The 16,426-nt window shown below is 35.5% G+C and overlaps 1 protein-coding gene across 4 annotated transcripts in view; it reads left to right on the forward strand.

Annotated features, from left to right (window-relative positions):
- The window catches only part of SLC44A5 (solute carrier family 44 member 5), a 361,866-nt gene that overhangs the window by 331,623 nt on the left and 13,817 nt on the right, over positions 1-16,426 (forward strand). For all 4 annotated transcript variants that reach the window (XM_082419856.1, XM_082419857.1, XM_082419855.1 and 1 more), the window contains 2 exons: positions 506-600; positions 15,291-15,394. In XM_082419856.1, coding sequence (XP_082275982.1) covers positions 506-600; positions 15,291-15,394 — 199 coding nt within the window. The remainder of the gene's footprint in view (positions 1-505; positions 601-15,290; positions 15,395-16,426) is intronic.

Below are 16,426 nucleotides of genomic sequence, written 5' to 3' on the forward strand. Positions count from 1 at the left end.
ACCTCCACCTATCTTCCCAGTTATGTTTAGTGTGCTTATAACTCAATCTTGTGCTTATAATTCAAGTGCCAAAGTACTTGAGGTCAAAGGTATAATTCAAGATTCATAGATGTCCACTGGCTTTGTCTGGTTTTATAGCCACAGTTTTATAATCCCTACCCAGGCCAATATCCTTCTAAAAGGTTACTGGAGAGAAGAAGTAGGGGAGGGCACCAAATTAAAGATCAAGGACTAACTTGTTTGTGTTTCTTCATTGCTCAGCTCAAACATAAAATCATCATAAGATGACAGGCTTTTGGTATCATTTTTGTAGATGAAGTACAAAACGAATGTATATGGTTTAAAATCCTCTATGGAGACCTTTGTCAATCTGAATAATAGAGTATAAGAAGCTCTTTCCTATCAATCCTTCTGCAGATCCCTTTTACCAATAAAAATTAACTAACATCCTTTTAGTTAATAGTAAAAATATTTTAACTTTTATTCTCATTTTATCTTTGCCCAGATATCACACAGGATCCCTAGCATTTGGATCTTTAATTCTTGCAGTAGTTCAAATGTTTAGATTAATCCTAGAATACTTGGACAAACGTCTTAAAGGTAAGATTCCAGAATTCATCTTTTCTCAGACTTCCTGACTTCTGTGAATAGAATAGATTGGGTCAGGGGGTTGCGGGGGACATAATGACTGTAACTTGGACACAGTAATAAGGATGGATGTGGTCAGATTGGGCAGATGTTTGGAAGGAAAAGCCAATAGGACTTGTTGAGGGATGGAATATGGTGGGGGGTGGGGAGAGGAGCAGTGGTAAAATAGAGTAAAAGTGTGTGATGCTATTTACTAAGATATGGAAACCAGTAGAATGAAATTTCAAAGAAGAGATTTAAAACTGTGTTTTTGACGTGTTAATATTGAGAAGCATGGTGGAGATGTCAGGCAGTTCCAAGTCTAGAGCTCAGAACAGGTCAGGCTTAAAATATAAATGTGGCCATTGGCATAAATCTTCATACATGACACATACAGTTTACAAACACATAAACTCTGCTTGGGTTGTACTTTAAAAGATTTTATTATTAATTATCAAAATAATCTTGAAACAGAACAACCAAGTTGGAACACTCACATTTCCTGATTTCAAAACTTAATACAAAGCTACAGTAATCAAAACAGTGTGGCACTGGTATAAGGACAGACATATAGACCTGGAAAAGAATAGAGAGTCCTAAAATAAATGCTCACATATAAGACTATTCAGTGGGGGAAGGAGAGTTTTTTTCAGCTAATGTTACTAGGAAAACTGGATATCTACATTCCAAAGAATGAAGTTGGACCCTTACTTTACACCATATACATAAATTAATTCAAAATGGATCAAAGACTTAAACATAAAAGCTAAAACTATAAAAGCCTTAGAAGAAAGCAAAGGAAGAAATCTTCTTGACATTGGATTTAATGATGATTTCATTATTTTAATGATCATTTTAATGACAATATGACACCAGAAATACAGGTAACAAAAGAAAAAAACAGATAAATTAGAATTCATCAAAAAAAAATGTCTGTGCATCAAAGGACACTATCAAGAGAGTGAAAAGACAACCCACAGAATGGGAGGAAATATTTGCAAGTCATATATCAGATAAGCAACTAATATTTAGAATATATAAATAACTCCTACAACTCAACAATAAACAAACAACCTATTTCAACATGGGCAAAGGATTTTTTAAATTAAGTAAATTTTTTTCAGCTTTACTGAGGTATAATTGACAAATAAAATTGTAATATTTTTAAAGTGTACAACATGATGATTTAATACACATATACATTGTGAAAGGATTCCCACATTTAAGGGGGGACACATCTGTCCAACTCATGTATTTCCTTTTTTTTTTTTTTCCTTTTTTGGTGAGAATGCTTAAGTTCTACTATCTTAGCAAATTTCAATTATACAATACAGTATACTCAACTATACTCACCATGTTCTACATTAGATCCTAATATCTTATTCATCTTATAGCTGAAAGTTTGTACCCTTTTACCAGCCTCTCCCAATTTCTTCCACTCCGAGCATGTGGCAACCACCATTCTATTCTATTTATATGCATTCAACATTTTTTCCCCACGTATGAGCAATACCATGCATATTTGTTTTTGTGTGGCTTATTTCACTTAGCATAATGCCCTTCAGGTTCATCCATGTTATTGCAAAAGCAGGATTTCTTTCTTTTTAAGGCTGAATAATATTCCATTGTGTATATATAAGGTAATTTATCCATTGATCCATTTAATGATACTTACGTTGTTTCCATACATTAGATACTATAAATAATGCTGCAGTGAACATTGGAGTACAAATATCTCTTCAAGATAGTGATTTTGTTTCCTCCAATTATATATACAGAATTAGAATTGCTGGATCATATAGTAGTTCTATTTTTAATTTCTTGAGTAACCTCCGTACTGTTTTCCACAATGGAGTAATCAATTCACATTCCTACCAACAGTGTACAAGGATTCCCTTTTCTCTTCATCCTTACCAACACTTGTTATCTCTTGTCTTTTTGATAAGAGATATCCTAACAGGTATGAGGTGATATCTCACTGAGGTTTCGATTTGTATATCTCTGAAAATAATGTTGAGCACTTTTCATGCACCTATTGGCCATTTTTATGTCTTCTTTGAAACAATGTCTATTCAGGTTCTTTGCCCATTTTTTATTGGGTTATTTGTGTGTTTTTTGCTGTTGAGTTCTATAAGTTCCTTGTATATTTTGGATATTAACTCCTTATCACATATGTGGTTTGCAAATATTTTCTCCCATTCAGTAGGTCGCCTTTTCATTTGTTGATGGTTTCCTTTGCTGTGCAGAAGCTTTTTAGTTTGATGTAGTCTCACTTGTTTATTTTTGCTTTTGTTGCGAAATCCAAAAAATCATTGCCAAGACCAATGTCAAGGAGCTTACAACTATAAAATCTTCTAGGTTTCAGGTTTTACTTTCAAGTCTTTAATCCATTTTGAGTTGATTATTGTGTATGGTGTAAGATAAAGGTCCAATTTCACTCTTTTGCATGTAGATGTCTAGTTTTCCCAGCACCATTTATTAAAGAGACTATCCTTTCCCCATTATATATTCTTGACTCCTTTGTCAAAAATTAATTTACCATATTGCATGGGCTATTTCTGGGCTCTCTATTCTCTTCCATTCATCTATGTGTCTGTTTTCATACTGATACCATACTGTTTTGATTACTATAGCTTTGTAATAGAGTTTGAAATCAGGAAGTGTAATGCCTTTAGCTTTGTTATTCTTTCTTGATTGCTTTGATTATTTGGATCTTTTGTGGTTTTATACAAATTTTAGGATTGGTTTTTCTATTTCTGTGAAAAATGACATTGAAATTTTGATAGGGATTGCATGAAATTTTGTAGATCACTTTGAGTACTATGAACATTTTAACAACATTAATTCTTCCAATCCATGAACATGGAATATTTGCCACTTATTTGTTTCTTCAATTTCTTTTGTCTACAGCTCACAGTTTTCAATGCATAAATATTGGGTTGGCCAAAAAATTCATTTGGGTTTTTCCATAACATGGCAAAACCAGAACAAACTTTTCGTCAACCCAATAATTCTCCTTCTCATTTAAATTTATTCCTAGGTATTTTATTGTTTTCATGAAATTGTAAATGAAATTTTACTCTTGATTTCTCTTTCCAATAGTTAGTTGTTGGTGTATAGAAAGACAACTGATTTTTGTATATTGATTTTATTTCCTGAAACTTTACTGATTTCATGTACTAGCTCCAATATTTTTTTGGTGGACATTATAGGGTTTTCTATATATGATATCATGTGATCTGCAAACAGAGACAGTCTTACTTCTTGCTTTCTGATTTGGATACCTTTTATTTCTTTTACTTGTCTAATTGCTCTGGCTAGGACTTCCAAGTACCAAATTGAAAAAAAGTGGTCAAAAAAAAGAAAAAAGAAAAAGAAAAAAGTGGCAAGAGTAGGCATCCTTGTCTTGCTCCTAATCTTAGAGGAAAAGCTTTTGGCTTTTCACCAATGAGTATGATGTTAGCTGTGGGCTTGTCACATATGGTCTTTATTATATTAAGGCCTTCTATAACCAGTTTATTGAGAGTTTTTATTACTAAAGGAGGTTGAATTTTGTCAAGTAATTTTTCTGCATCTATTGAGATAATCACGATTTCCTCCTTCATTTTGTTAATGTGGAACATCACATTTATTGATTTGCATATGTTAAATCATACTTGCATCCCTGGAATAAATCCTACTTCATCTTGGTATATGATTCTTTTAATCTAGTATTGAATTGAATTTGCTAATATTTTGCTGAGGATTTTTGCATTTATGTTCATCAGGGATATTGGCCTGTAATTTTCTTTTCTTGCAGTGTCCTTGTCTGGCTTTGGTATCAGGGTCATGCTGGCCTCATAAAATGTGTTTGGAAATGTTCTCTCCATTTCTATTGTTTGAAAGAGTTTGAGAAGAATTGGTATTAATTCTTCTTCAAATGTTTGGTAGAATTTCACAAGTGAAGCCATTTGATCCTGGACTTTTCTTCGTTGGGAGGTTTTTGATTACTGATTCAAAATCTTTACTAGTAATTGATCTGTTCAGATTTTCTATTTCTTCATGATTCAGTTTGGTAGGTTCTATGTTTCTAGGAATTTATCCATTTCTTCTAGGTAGTCCCATTTGTTGGTGTAAGACTGTTCCTAGCAGTCTCTTATGATCCTTCGTATTTGTGTGGTATCAGTTGTAATGTCCCCTCTTTCATTTCTGAATTTAAGTCTTCTCTCCTTTTCTCTCAGTTAGTCTAGTGAAACGTTTGTCAATTTTATGTTTCAAAAAAACAGCTGGTACTTTCACTTATCTTTCCTATTTTTAAGTCTCTATTTCATTTATTTCCACTCTGATCTTTACTATTTCCGTCCTTCTATTATCTTTGTACTTAGTTTCTTCTTTTTTTTCTTTCTAATTCCTTAAGGTGAAAAGTTAGGTTGTTTGAGATCTTTCTTCTTAACTTAGGTGTTTATTGCTATGGACTTCCCTCTTAGAACTGCTTTGCTACATTCCATACATTTTGGTATGTTGTGTTTGCATTTTCTTTAGTCTCAAGGTACTCTTTGATTTCCCTTTTGATTTATTCTTTGACCTGTTGGTTGTTCAGTGGTATGTTGTTTAATCGCCACACGTTGAATTTTCCAGTTTTCTTCTTGTAATTGATATCTAGTTTCATACCACTGTGTTTGGAAAAGATACTTGATATTATTTCACACTTCTTACATTTATTAAGTCTTGTTTTCTGACCTAACATATGATCTATCCTGGAAAATGTCCCACGTGTACTTGAGAAGAATGTGTACTCTGCTGTGGTTGGATGGAATGTACTGTAAATGTCTGTTAAGTCCTTCTAGTCTAATGTGTAGTTAAGTCCAGTGCTTTTCTGTCTGGATGATCTATCCATTGTTGAAAGTGAAATTTTGAAATTCCCTACTATTATTATATTGCTATTTATTTCTTCCTTCATATCTGTTTATATTTGCTTTATATATTTATGTGCTCCAATGTTGGGTGCATAAATATTTATAATTTTTATATCCCCTTGATAAATAGACTCTTTTTTCATTGTATAATGACCTTTTTGTGTTGTTTCAGCTTTTGGCTTAAAGTCTATTTTGACTAATATAAGCATAGGTACACCTGATTTCTTTTGGTTTCCATTTGCCTGCAAAATCTTTTTCTAATCCTTCACTTGCAGTCTAAGTATGTCTTTAAAGGTGAAATGAGACTCTTGTAGGTAGCATATATTTAAGTCTTTAAAAAAAAAAATTCATTCAGCCACTCTATATCTTTTGATTGGAGAATTTAGTCCATTTACAATTAATTGTAATTATTGATAGCTATGGACTTACTGTTTCTAACTTGTTAACTATTTTCTGGCTGTTTTATAGTTTTTGTTTCTCTCTTCCTCTCTTCCTTTGTCATTTGATGATTTTCTGTAGTGGTATGTTTTGATTCCTTTCTTGTATCTACTATAGGTTTTTGCTTTGTGGTTATCATGAGGCTTACATAAAATATTTTATAGTTATAACAATGTGTTTTAAGCTGATAGCAACTTAACTACAAATGCATACAAAAGCTCTATGTTTTATACCCACACACACACATTTTATACTACAATGTTTTTGATGTCACAATTTACATCTTTTTATATTATGTATCCATTAACAAGTTATGTAGTTATAGTTCTTTTTAATACTTTGTCTTTAACCTTTATATTGTAGTTCTAAGTTATTTACCTACCACCATTACAATTTTAGAGTATTTTGAATTTAAGTGTATATTTACCTTTACTGTGAGTTTTATACTTTCATATATTTTTATGTTACCAATAAGCATCCTTTTGTTTCAGCTTAAACAAATCCCTTTAACATTTCTTGTAAGGCTGGTCTACTGGTGATAAACTTTTAGCTTCTGTTTGTCTGGAAAACTTTTACCTCTCCTTCAATTCTGAAGGACAACTTTGCCACATAGATAGAGTTTCTTGGTCGGCAGATTTTTCTTTCAGCACTTTTAACATACCATTCTACTTCATTCTGGCCTGCAAATTTTCTGCTGAAAAATCTGCTTATAGTATTATGGGGATTCCTTTGTATATAAGAAGTTGCTTTTCTCCTCCTGCATTTACCCACCTTTTAACTTTTGAAAATTAATTTTATGTGAGTCAGTATGGATCTCTTTACATTGATATTCTTTGGGCTTTCTGGATCTGGATGTCTCTTTGTTTCTCCAGGTTAGGGAAGTTTTCAATCGTTATTTCTTTGAATATATTTTCAGCCCCTTTCTCTTTCTTCTCCTGGGACCTCTGTAACGTGTAAAAAGTACATTCTCTTTAATTTTTCTTCCTCTAATTGGATGAATCCCACTGCCTTGTCTTTGAATTCATCAATCCTTTCTTTCTTTCTTTTTTTTTTGAATTTTCTTTTGTTTATTTTTTTATACAGTAGGTTCTTATTAGTTATCCATTTTATACATATTAGTGTACATATGTCAATCCCAATCTCCCAATTCATCACACCACCACCCGCCCCCCCCACCACTTTCCTCACTTAGTGTCCATACGTTTGTTCTTTACATCGGTGTCTTAATTTCTGCCCTGCAAACTGATTCATCTGTACCATTTTTCTAGGTTCCACATGTATGCATTAACATATGATATTTATTTTTCTCTTTCTGACTTACTTCACTCTGTATGACAGTCTCTAGATCCATCCATGTCTCTACAAATGACCCAATTTCATACCTTTTTATGGCTGAGTAATATTCCATTGTATATATGTACCACATCTTCTTTATCCATTCATCTGTTGATGGGCATTTAGATTGCTTTCATGTCCTGGCTATTGTAAATAGTGCTGCAGTGAACATTGGGATGCATGTGTCTTTTTGAATTATGGTTTTCTCTGGGTATATGCCCAGAGGTGGGATTACTGGGTCATATGATAGTTCTGTTTTTAGTTTTTTAAGGAAACTCCATACTGTTCTCCATAGTGGCTGTATCAATTTACATTCCCACCAACAGTGCAAGAGGGTTCCCCTTTCTCCACACCCTCTCCAGCATTTGTTGTGTAGATTTTCAGATGATGCCCATTCTAACTGGTGTGAGGTGATACCTCCTTGTAGTTCTGATTTGCACTTCTCTAATAATTAGTGATGTTGAGCAGCTTTTCATGTGCTTCTTGGCCATCTGTATGTCTTCTTTGGAGAAATGTCTATTTATGTCTTCTGCCCATTTTTGGATTGGGTTGTTTGTGTTTTTAAAGTTGAGCTGCATGAGCTCTTTATATATTTTGGAGATTAATCCTTCATCCATTGATTCGTTTGCAAATACTTTCTCCCATTCTGAGGATTGTCTTTTCATCTTGTTTGTAGTTTCCTTTGCTGTGCAAAAGCTTTTTAAGTTTCCTTAGGTCCCATTTGTTTATTTTTGTTTATATTTCCATTATTCTAGGAGGTGGATCAAAAAAGATGTTGCTGTGATTTATGTCAAAGAGTGTTCTTCCTGTGTTTTCCTCTAAGAGTTTTATAGTGTCCAGTCTTACATTTAGGTCTTGAATCCATTTTGAGTTTATTTTTCTGTATGGTGTTAGGGAGTGTTCTAATTTCATTCTTTTACATGTAGCTGTCCAGTTTTCCTAGCACCACTTATTGAAGAGACTGTCTTTTCTCCATTGTATATCCTTGCCTCCTTTGTCATAGATTAGTTGACCATAGGTGTGTGGGTTTATCTCTGGGCTCTCTATCCTGTTCCATTGATCTATATTTCTGTTTTTGTGCCAGTACCATATTGTCTTGATTACTGTAGCTTTGTAGTATAGTCTGAAGTCAGAGAGTCTGATTCCTCCAGCTCCGTTTTTTTCCCTCAAGACCGCTTTGGCTATTTGGGGTCTTTTTTGTCTTCATACAAATTTTAAGATTTTTTTATCTAGTTCTGTAAAAAATGCCATTGGTAATTTGATAGGGATTGCACTGAATCTGTAGACTGCTTTGGGTAGTATAGTCATTTTCACAATATTGATTCTTCCAATCCAAGAACATGGTATAGCTCTCCATCTGTTTGTACCATCTTTAATTTCTTTCATCATTGTCTTATAGTTTTCTGCATACAGGTCTTTTGTCTCCCTAGGTAGGTTTATTCCTAGGTATTTTATTCTTTTTGCTGCAATGGTAAATGGGAGTGTTTCCTTAATTTCTCTTTCAGATTTTTTATCATTAGTGTATAGGAATGCAGGAAATTACTGTGCATTAATTTTGTATCCTGCAACTTTACCAAATTCATTGATTAACTCTAGTAGTTTTCTGGTAGCATCTTTAGGATTCTCTATGTATAGTATAATGTCATCTGCAAACAGTGACAGTTTTACTCCTTCTTTTCCAATTTGTATTCCTTTTATTTCTCTTTCTTCTCTGATTGCCATGGTTAGGACTTCCAAAACTATGTTGAATAATAGTGGTGAGAGTGGATATCCTTGTCTTGTTCCTGATCTTAGAGAAAATGCTTTCAGTTTTTCACCATTGAGAATGATGTTTGCTGTGGGTTTGTCATATATGGCCTTTATTATGTTGAGGTAGGTTCCCTCTATGCCCACTTTCTGGAGCATTTTTATCATAAATGTGTGTTGAATTTTGTCAAAAGCTTTTTCTGCCATCTATTGAGATGATCATATGGTTTTTCTTCTTCAGTTTGTTAATATGGTGTATCACATTGATTGATTTGCATATACTGAAGAATCCTTGCCTCCCTGGGATAAATCCCACTTGATCATGGTGTATGATCCTTTTAATGTGTTGTTGGATTCTGTTTGCTAGTGTTCTGTTGAGGATTTTTGCATCTATATTCATCAGTGATATTGGTCTGTAATTTTCTTTTTTTGTAGTATCTTTTTGTGGTTTTGGTATCAGGGTGATGGTGGCCTCATAGAATGAGTTTGGGAGTGTTCCTTCCTCTGCAATTTTTTGGAAGAGTTTGAGAAGGATGGGCGTTAGCTCTTCTCTAAATGTTTGATAGAATTCACCTGTGAAGCCATCTGGTCCTGGACTTTTGTTTGTTGGAAGATTTTTAATCACAGTTTCAATTTCATTACTTGTGATTGGTCTGTTCATATTTTCTGTTTCTTCCTGGTTCAATCTTGGAAGGTTATACCTTTCTAAGAATTTGTCCATTTCTTCCAGGTTGTCCATTTTATTGGCATAGAGTTGCTTGCAGTAGTCTCTTAGGATGCTTTGTATTACTGCAGTGTCTGTTGTAACTTCTCCTTTTTCATTTCTAATTTTATTGATTTGAGTCCTCTCCCTCCTTTTCTTGATAAGTCTGGCTAATGGTTTATCAGTTTTGTTTATCTTCTCAAAGAACCAGCTTTTAGTTTTATTGATCTTTGCTATTGTTTTCTTTGTTTCTATTTCATTTATTTCTGCTCTGATCTTGATGATTTCTTTCCTTGTACTAACTTTGGGTTTTGTTTGTTCTTCTTTCTCTAGTTTCTTTAGGTGTAAGGTTAGATTGTTTATGAGATGTTTGTTGTTTCTTGAATTAGGATTGTATTGCTGTAAACTTCCCTCTTACAACTGCTTTTGCTGCATCCCATAGGTTTTGGATCATCGTGTTTTCATCATCATTTGCCTCTAGGTATTTTTTGATTTCCTCTTTGATTTCTTCAGTGATCTCTTGGTTATTTAGTGATGTATGTTTTAGCCTCCATGTGTTTGTGTTTTTTATGTTTTTTTTCCCTGTAATTGATTCCTAATCTCATAGCGTTGTGGTCAGAAAAGATGCTTGATATGATTTTAATTTTCTTAAATTTACTGAGGCTTGATTTGTGACCCAAGATGTGATCTATCCTGGAGAATGTTCCATGCGCACTTGAGAAGAAAGTGTAATCTGCTTTTTTGGATGGAATGTCCTGTAGATATCAATTAAATCTATCTGGTCTATTGTGTCATTTAAAGCTTGTGTTTCCTTATTAATTTTCTGTTTGGATGATCTGTCCATTGGTGTAAGTGAGGTGTTAAAGTCCCCCACTATTATTGTGTTACTGTCAATTTCCTCTTTTATAGCTGTTAGCAGTTGCCTTATGTATTGAGGTGGTTCTATGTTGGGTGCATATATATTTATAATTGTTATATCTTCTTCTTGGATTGATCCCTTGATCATTATGTAGTGTCCTTCCTTGTCTCTTGTAACATTCTTTATTTTAAAGTCTATTTTATCTGATATGAGTATCGCTAGTCCAGCTTTCTTTTGATTTCCATTTGCATGGAATATCTTTTTCCATCCCCTCACTTTCAGTCTTTATGTGTCCCTAGGTCTGAAGTGGGTCTCTTGTAGACAGCATATATATGGGTCTTGTTTTTGTATCCATTCAGCAAGCCTGTGTCTTTTGGTTGGAGCATTTAATCCATTCACCTTTAAGGTAATTATTGATATATATGTTCCTATTACAATTGTCTTAATTGTTTTGGGTTTGTTTTTGTAGGTCCTTTTCTTCTCTTGTGTTTCCCACTTAGAGAAGTTCCTTTAGCATTTGTTGTAGAGCTGGTTTGGTGGTGCTGAATTCTCTTAGCTTTTGCTTGTCTGTAAAGCTTTCGATTTCTCCATCGAATCTGAATGAGATCCTTGCCAGGTAGAGTAATCTTGGTTGTAGGTTCTTCCCTTTCATCACTTTAAATATGTCCTGCCACTCCCTTCTGGCTTGTAGAGTTTCTGCTGAGAAATAAGCTGTTAACCTTATAGGAGTTCCCTTGTATGTTATTTGTCATTTTTCCCTTGCTGCTTTCAATAATTTTTCTTTGTCTTTAATTTTTGCCAATTTGATTACTATGTGTTTTGGCATGTTTCTCCTTGGGTTTATCCTGTATGGGACTCCCTGCACTTCCTGGACTTGGCTGGCTATTTCCTTTCCCATGTTAGTGAAGTTTTTGACTATAATCTCTTCAAATATTTTCTCGGGTCCTTTCTCTCTCTCTTCTCCTTCTGGGACCCCTATAATGCGAATGTTGTTGCATTTAATGTTGTCCTAGAGGTCTCTTAGGCTGTCTTCATTTCTTTTCATTCTTTTTTCTTTAGTCTGTTCTGCAGCAGTGAATTCCAGCATTCTGTCTTCCAGGTCACCTATCCAGTCTTCTGCCTCAGTTATTCTGCTATTGATTCCTTCTAGTGTATTTTTCATTTCAGTTATTGTATTGTTCATCTCTGTTTGTTTGTTCTTTAATTCTTCTAGGTCTTTGTTAAACATTTCTTGCATCTTCTCGATCTTTGCCTCCATTCTTTTTCCAAGGTCCTGGATCATCTTCACTATCATTATTCTGAATTCTTTTTCTGGAAGATTGCCTATCTCCCCTTCATTTAGTTGTTTTTCTCGGGTTTTATCTTGTTCCTTCATCTGGTACATAGTCCTCTGCCTTTTCATCTTGTCTTATCTTTCTGTGGATGTGGTTTTTGTTCCACAGGCTGCAGGATTGTAGTTCTTCTTGCTTCTGCTGTCTGCCCTCTGGTGGATGAGGCTAAGATGCTTGTGCACGTTTCTTGATGGGAGGGACTGGTGGTGGGTAGAGCTGGCTGTTGCTCTGGTGGGCAGAGCTCAGTAGAACTTTAATCTGCTTGTCTGCTGATGGGTGGGGCTGGGTTCCCCCCGTCGGTTGTTTGGCCTGAGGCGACCGAACACTGGAGCCTACCCATGCTCTTTGGTGGGGCTAATGGCGGACTGTGGGAGGGCTCACGCCAAGGAGTACTTCCCAGAACTTCTGCTGCCAGTGTCCTTGTCCTCACGGTGAGCCACAGTCACCTTCCACCTCTGCAGGAACCCTCCAACACTAGCAGGTAGGTCTGGTTCAGTCTCCTGGGGGGGGTCACTGCTCCTTCCCCTGGGTCCCGATGTGCACACTACTTTGTGTGTGCCCTCCAAGAGTGGAGTCTCTGTTTCCCCCAGTCCTGCCGGAGTCCTGCAATCAAATCCTGCTAGCCTTCAAAGTCTGATTCTCTAGAAATTCCTCCTCCCATTGCCAGACCCCCAGGTTGGGAAGTCTGACGTGCAGCTCAGAACCTTCACTCCAGTGGGTGGACTTCTGTGGTATATGTGTTCTCCAGTTTGTGAGTCACCCACCCAGCAGTTATGGGATTTGAATTTATTGTGATTGCGCCCCTCCTACCATCTCATTTTGGGTTCCCCTTTGTCTTTGAATGTTGAGTATCTCTTTTGGTGAGTTCCAGTGTCTTCCTGTCAATGATTGTTCAGCAGTTAGTTGTGATTCCGGTGCTCTCACAAGAGGGAGTCCATCAATCCTTTCTTTCACTAGATCTAATCTGCTATGAATCCCCCTATTGAATTTTTCAGTTCAATTGTATTCTTCAGCTGTATAAATTCTGTTTGATTTTTTTTTTGGATATTTTCTATCTCTTTATTGAATTCTTATTTTGTTCATGCATTTCTCCCTGACCGTGGTGAGCATCTTTATGACCATTATTTTGAATTCTTTATTGGTTAAATCACTTATCTCTGTTTCAGAAATATCAGTTTCTGGAAATATATTTTGTTTTTTTATTCGGAAAGTATTCCCTTGTTTCTCCTTCTCTTTTTTTTTTTCTTGACTCTCTGTATTGCTTTCTGTGAATTAGATAAAACAGCCATCTTTCCCAACTTGACAGAATAGTCTTATGTAGGAGATGAGCTTCATTAATCAACCCAGCCCAACCTTCTGGTTCTCTCAAATCTTTGTGATTGTCCTAGCCACCATAGTTAGTTTAGTGGCTCTTAGTAATTGAAGGTGTACCTAGACCTGTCAGGGTCCCAAAGTGGAGGATCACAGTCAGAACCTAGATGCAGGCTAATTAGAAGGTAAACCCTTATGCAGCAGCTGGGAAAGTATGTAGATTCTCATGTCAGGGAGAAAACTGGGAGGTGGCTTTTGCCTGCACCCTCTGCACTGAGCCAGGATGTATAGCCATGGTAGTGGTGGTGGTGGTAGGGCATTCCTTTACCATTTAAAAACGGATTCTTTATAAATAAGTAAATATTTAAAAAAAAAAAAAAAAAACAAAAAACGGATTCTTTGTTTTCTACAGTCCTGTGAGACTCATTTGTGCAAGCCCTATTAGAGCCACACAAAGGGGGGACCGTGACTCGGGCAGCAGCTGCAGAAACTGGGGCACCACACAGGTGTATAAGCTTCTTCCAAAGAGATTTTGGTGACCTCCTCCCCCTGGGTCCATGGAGGATCACAGCTAGCTCCAAGGGTGTGCAAACTAGAAGACGGAATTTTAGGCAGTAGGTTGTAAAGTACGCAGTCAATCCCCTCCCAGGAAAAGACTGGAAAATGGGCGTTTTTGCCTGCTCCCTCTTTGCTAAGCCTGGCGGTATAGTGATTGCTAGCATATGTGCCTGTTAAGAACTGCTTCTTTGTTTTTTATAGTCCTTTAGAACTTGTGGAAACAAGCCCCTTTGGCTATCAGAGCTAAGTGTTTTGGGGGTCTGTCTCTTGGGTGGGAGCCTTAAAAGTTGGAATCCTTGATGTGCTGCCCAAACCCTTCACTCCTCAGGGAGAAGCTGAGAGTTGGGTGTATTGTCCTGACTGCATGGTGTTGTAGCAGGGGTAGAGTTTATGGCGAGTGTGTTTCAGCCTTTCCTACCATTTCAACATGGGATTTTCATAGTTGCCTGATGTGTTGGAGTCACTCAGCTTGTTTCTGGATTTCTCTCAGAGGAAATTGCTCCATGTGTAGCTGTACATTCAGTGCATCTGTGGGAGGAGGGAAGTTCAAGAGCCTCCTATGTCACCATCTTTGTCCCTCCTGCAAAGGATTTCATATACGTTGCTCTAAAGAACATATATAAATGGTAAATGAACACGTGAAAAGATGTTCAATATTAGTCATTAGGGAAATGCAAATCAAAACCATAGTGAGGTACCAATTCATACCCATTAGAATGTCTAGTATCAAAAAATGAAAAAACAAATTTTTTTAGGGTGAGGATAAATTGGAACACCTGTGCACTGCTGGTGGGAATGTAAAATCATATTGCCACTGTGGAAAACAGTATGGTGATTCCTTTAAAAGTTAAAAATATGATTGCCATATAAGCCAGAAATTCCACTTCTACATATATACTCAAAATAATTGAAAGCAGGGACTCAAACAAGTACTTGCACACCAGTGTTCATAGGAGCATTATTTGCAATAGCCAGAAGGTACAACCCAAATTTCCATTAACAGATAAAAGAATAAACAAATATGACATATACATACAATGAAATGTTATTCAGCTCTAAAAATAAATGTAATAATGAATCTTGACAATTTAATGCTAAGTGAAATAAGCAAGACACAAAAGGACAAATATTGTATGATTCTACTTATATGAGGTATCTAGAAGAGGCAAATTCATACAGACAGAAGTATGACAGAGGTTACCAGGGACTGGGAGAAAGGGAGAATGAGAAGTTATTGTTTAATGGGTACAGAGTTTCTATATGAGATGATGAAAAGTTCTGGAAATTGATAGTGATGGTAATTTCACAAAATCGTGAATGTACTAAATGCTACTGAATTGTACACTTAAAAATGGTTAAAATAGTAAATCTTATGTATATTTCACTGCAATTAAAAAAATTTAAAAGCACACTTAAAATTTTACTATATTTTTTTGATTCATAGAGTTTGCAAATCATTAATAGGTTTAAATATCTCCTTCTCATAGAGGCCCAGAACAACATTTCTAAATTCCTAAAATGCTGCCTGAGATGCTGTTTCTGGTGTTTAGAAAAAGCAGTAAAGTTTTTGAACAGAAATGCCTATGTTATGGTAAGTAGCTTATTTTTATTTACTAAACTGCTTCTTTGCAAACCCAAACCCCATGTCTACATTTCCATCTCTAAAGCACTTGTACCTCAAGCAGTTGAATTTATCACCATGTTGTTATAAGAATTTGTGAATCCAATGCATCATTCAGGGCTATGCTTTCCTAGTTGAGACAGTAACTTAACTGTAGTTCATTATTACCTTCAATACCTTTTTGGAGAGGGAAAATATTATTTACCTTAGAAGTATAAAAATGTGCTAGATTGAAAATGATTTTGTTTGTCTTTGACATAGTTTAGTGGGAGGAAAGCTTACCTAGTCTATGTTTCACTGTGAAAAGAAAATATTCTTCTAATTCTGGAATTTACATATTTTTAAGGAAGGGTCTATTTCTTTTTATGATTCTTATTTTGAAATGTGTGGGAATTGATAATGCATAACTGCATTTGTTACTTATTTCCTATGGGAATATGGAGGCTTCTAAAGAGATTTTTTTAAAAATAGGGGATCCAAAAATATTATTCTAAAATTTAGCAGCTACAACCTTATAACACTTGCATATTATCACAGTGATATAGGGTCTGCATGGGTGATTTAAATAGTTACGGACATTCAAAGAGTCATTAATATACCTCCAATGAGAATATTGTATTGAACCTTTTAATCAATAAAGCAAGTGTATTGGAAGGCACTGGGTTTCCTGAGAGTAATTTTTAATGTGAACGCTACAACATTTAACCCATTCAGCAACAAACCATAGCCAAAACACTTCAAAGACAGAAGCTGTGTCCTGGGATTTGAGAAGAAGACCTACCTCTGTTTGAAGCTGTCTAATCCCCATGGAGTTAAGGGCAAATAGCAACCAAAACATACCTTATTGTCAATGACTCTGAGAGTTGTGCAGAGTTGAGGACACACACTTCCCAAGCCTCCCACGAACCCAACTGTTGGAAAGAGGAATGAGAATAACTGTGTGGGTGACAGAATTAATTCATGTTCCTGTCATTGGATTGTCTGTTGGTCTTGTTAAGTTAT

This window comes from Balaenoptera physalus (assembly GCF_965194825.1).
Source record: "Balaenoptera physalus genome assembly, chromosome: 1".
Classification (NCBI taxonomy): Eukaryota; Metazoa; Chordata; class Mammalia; order Artiodactyla; family Balaenopteridae; genus Balaenoptera; species Balaenoptera physalus.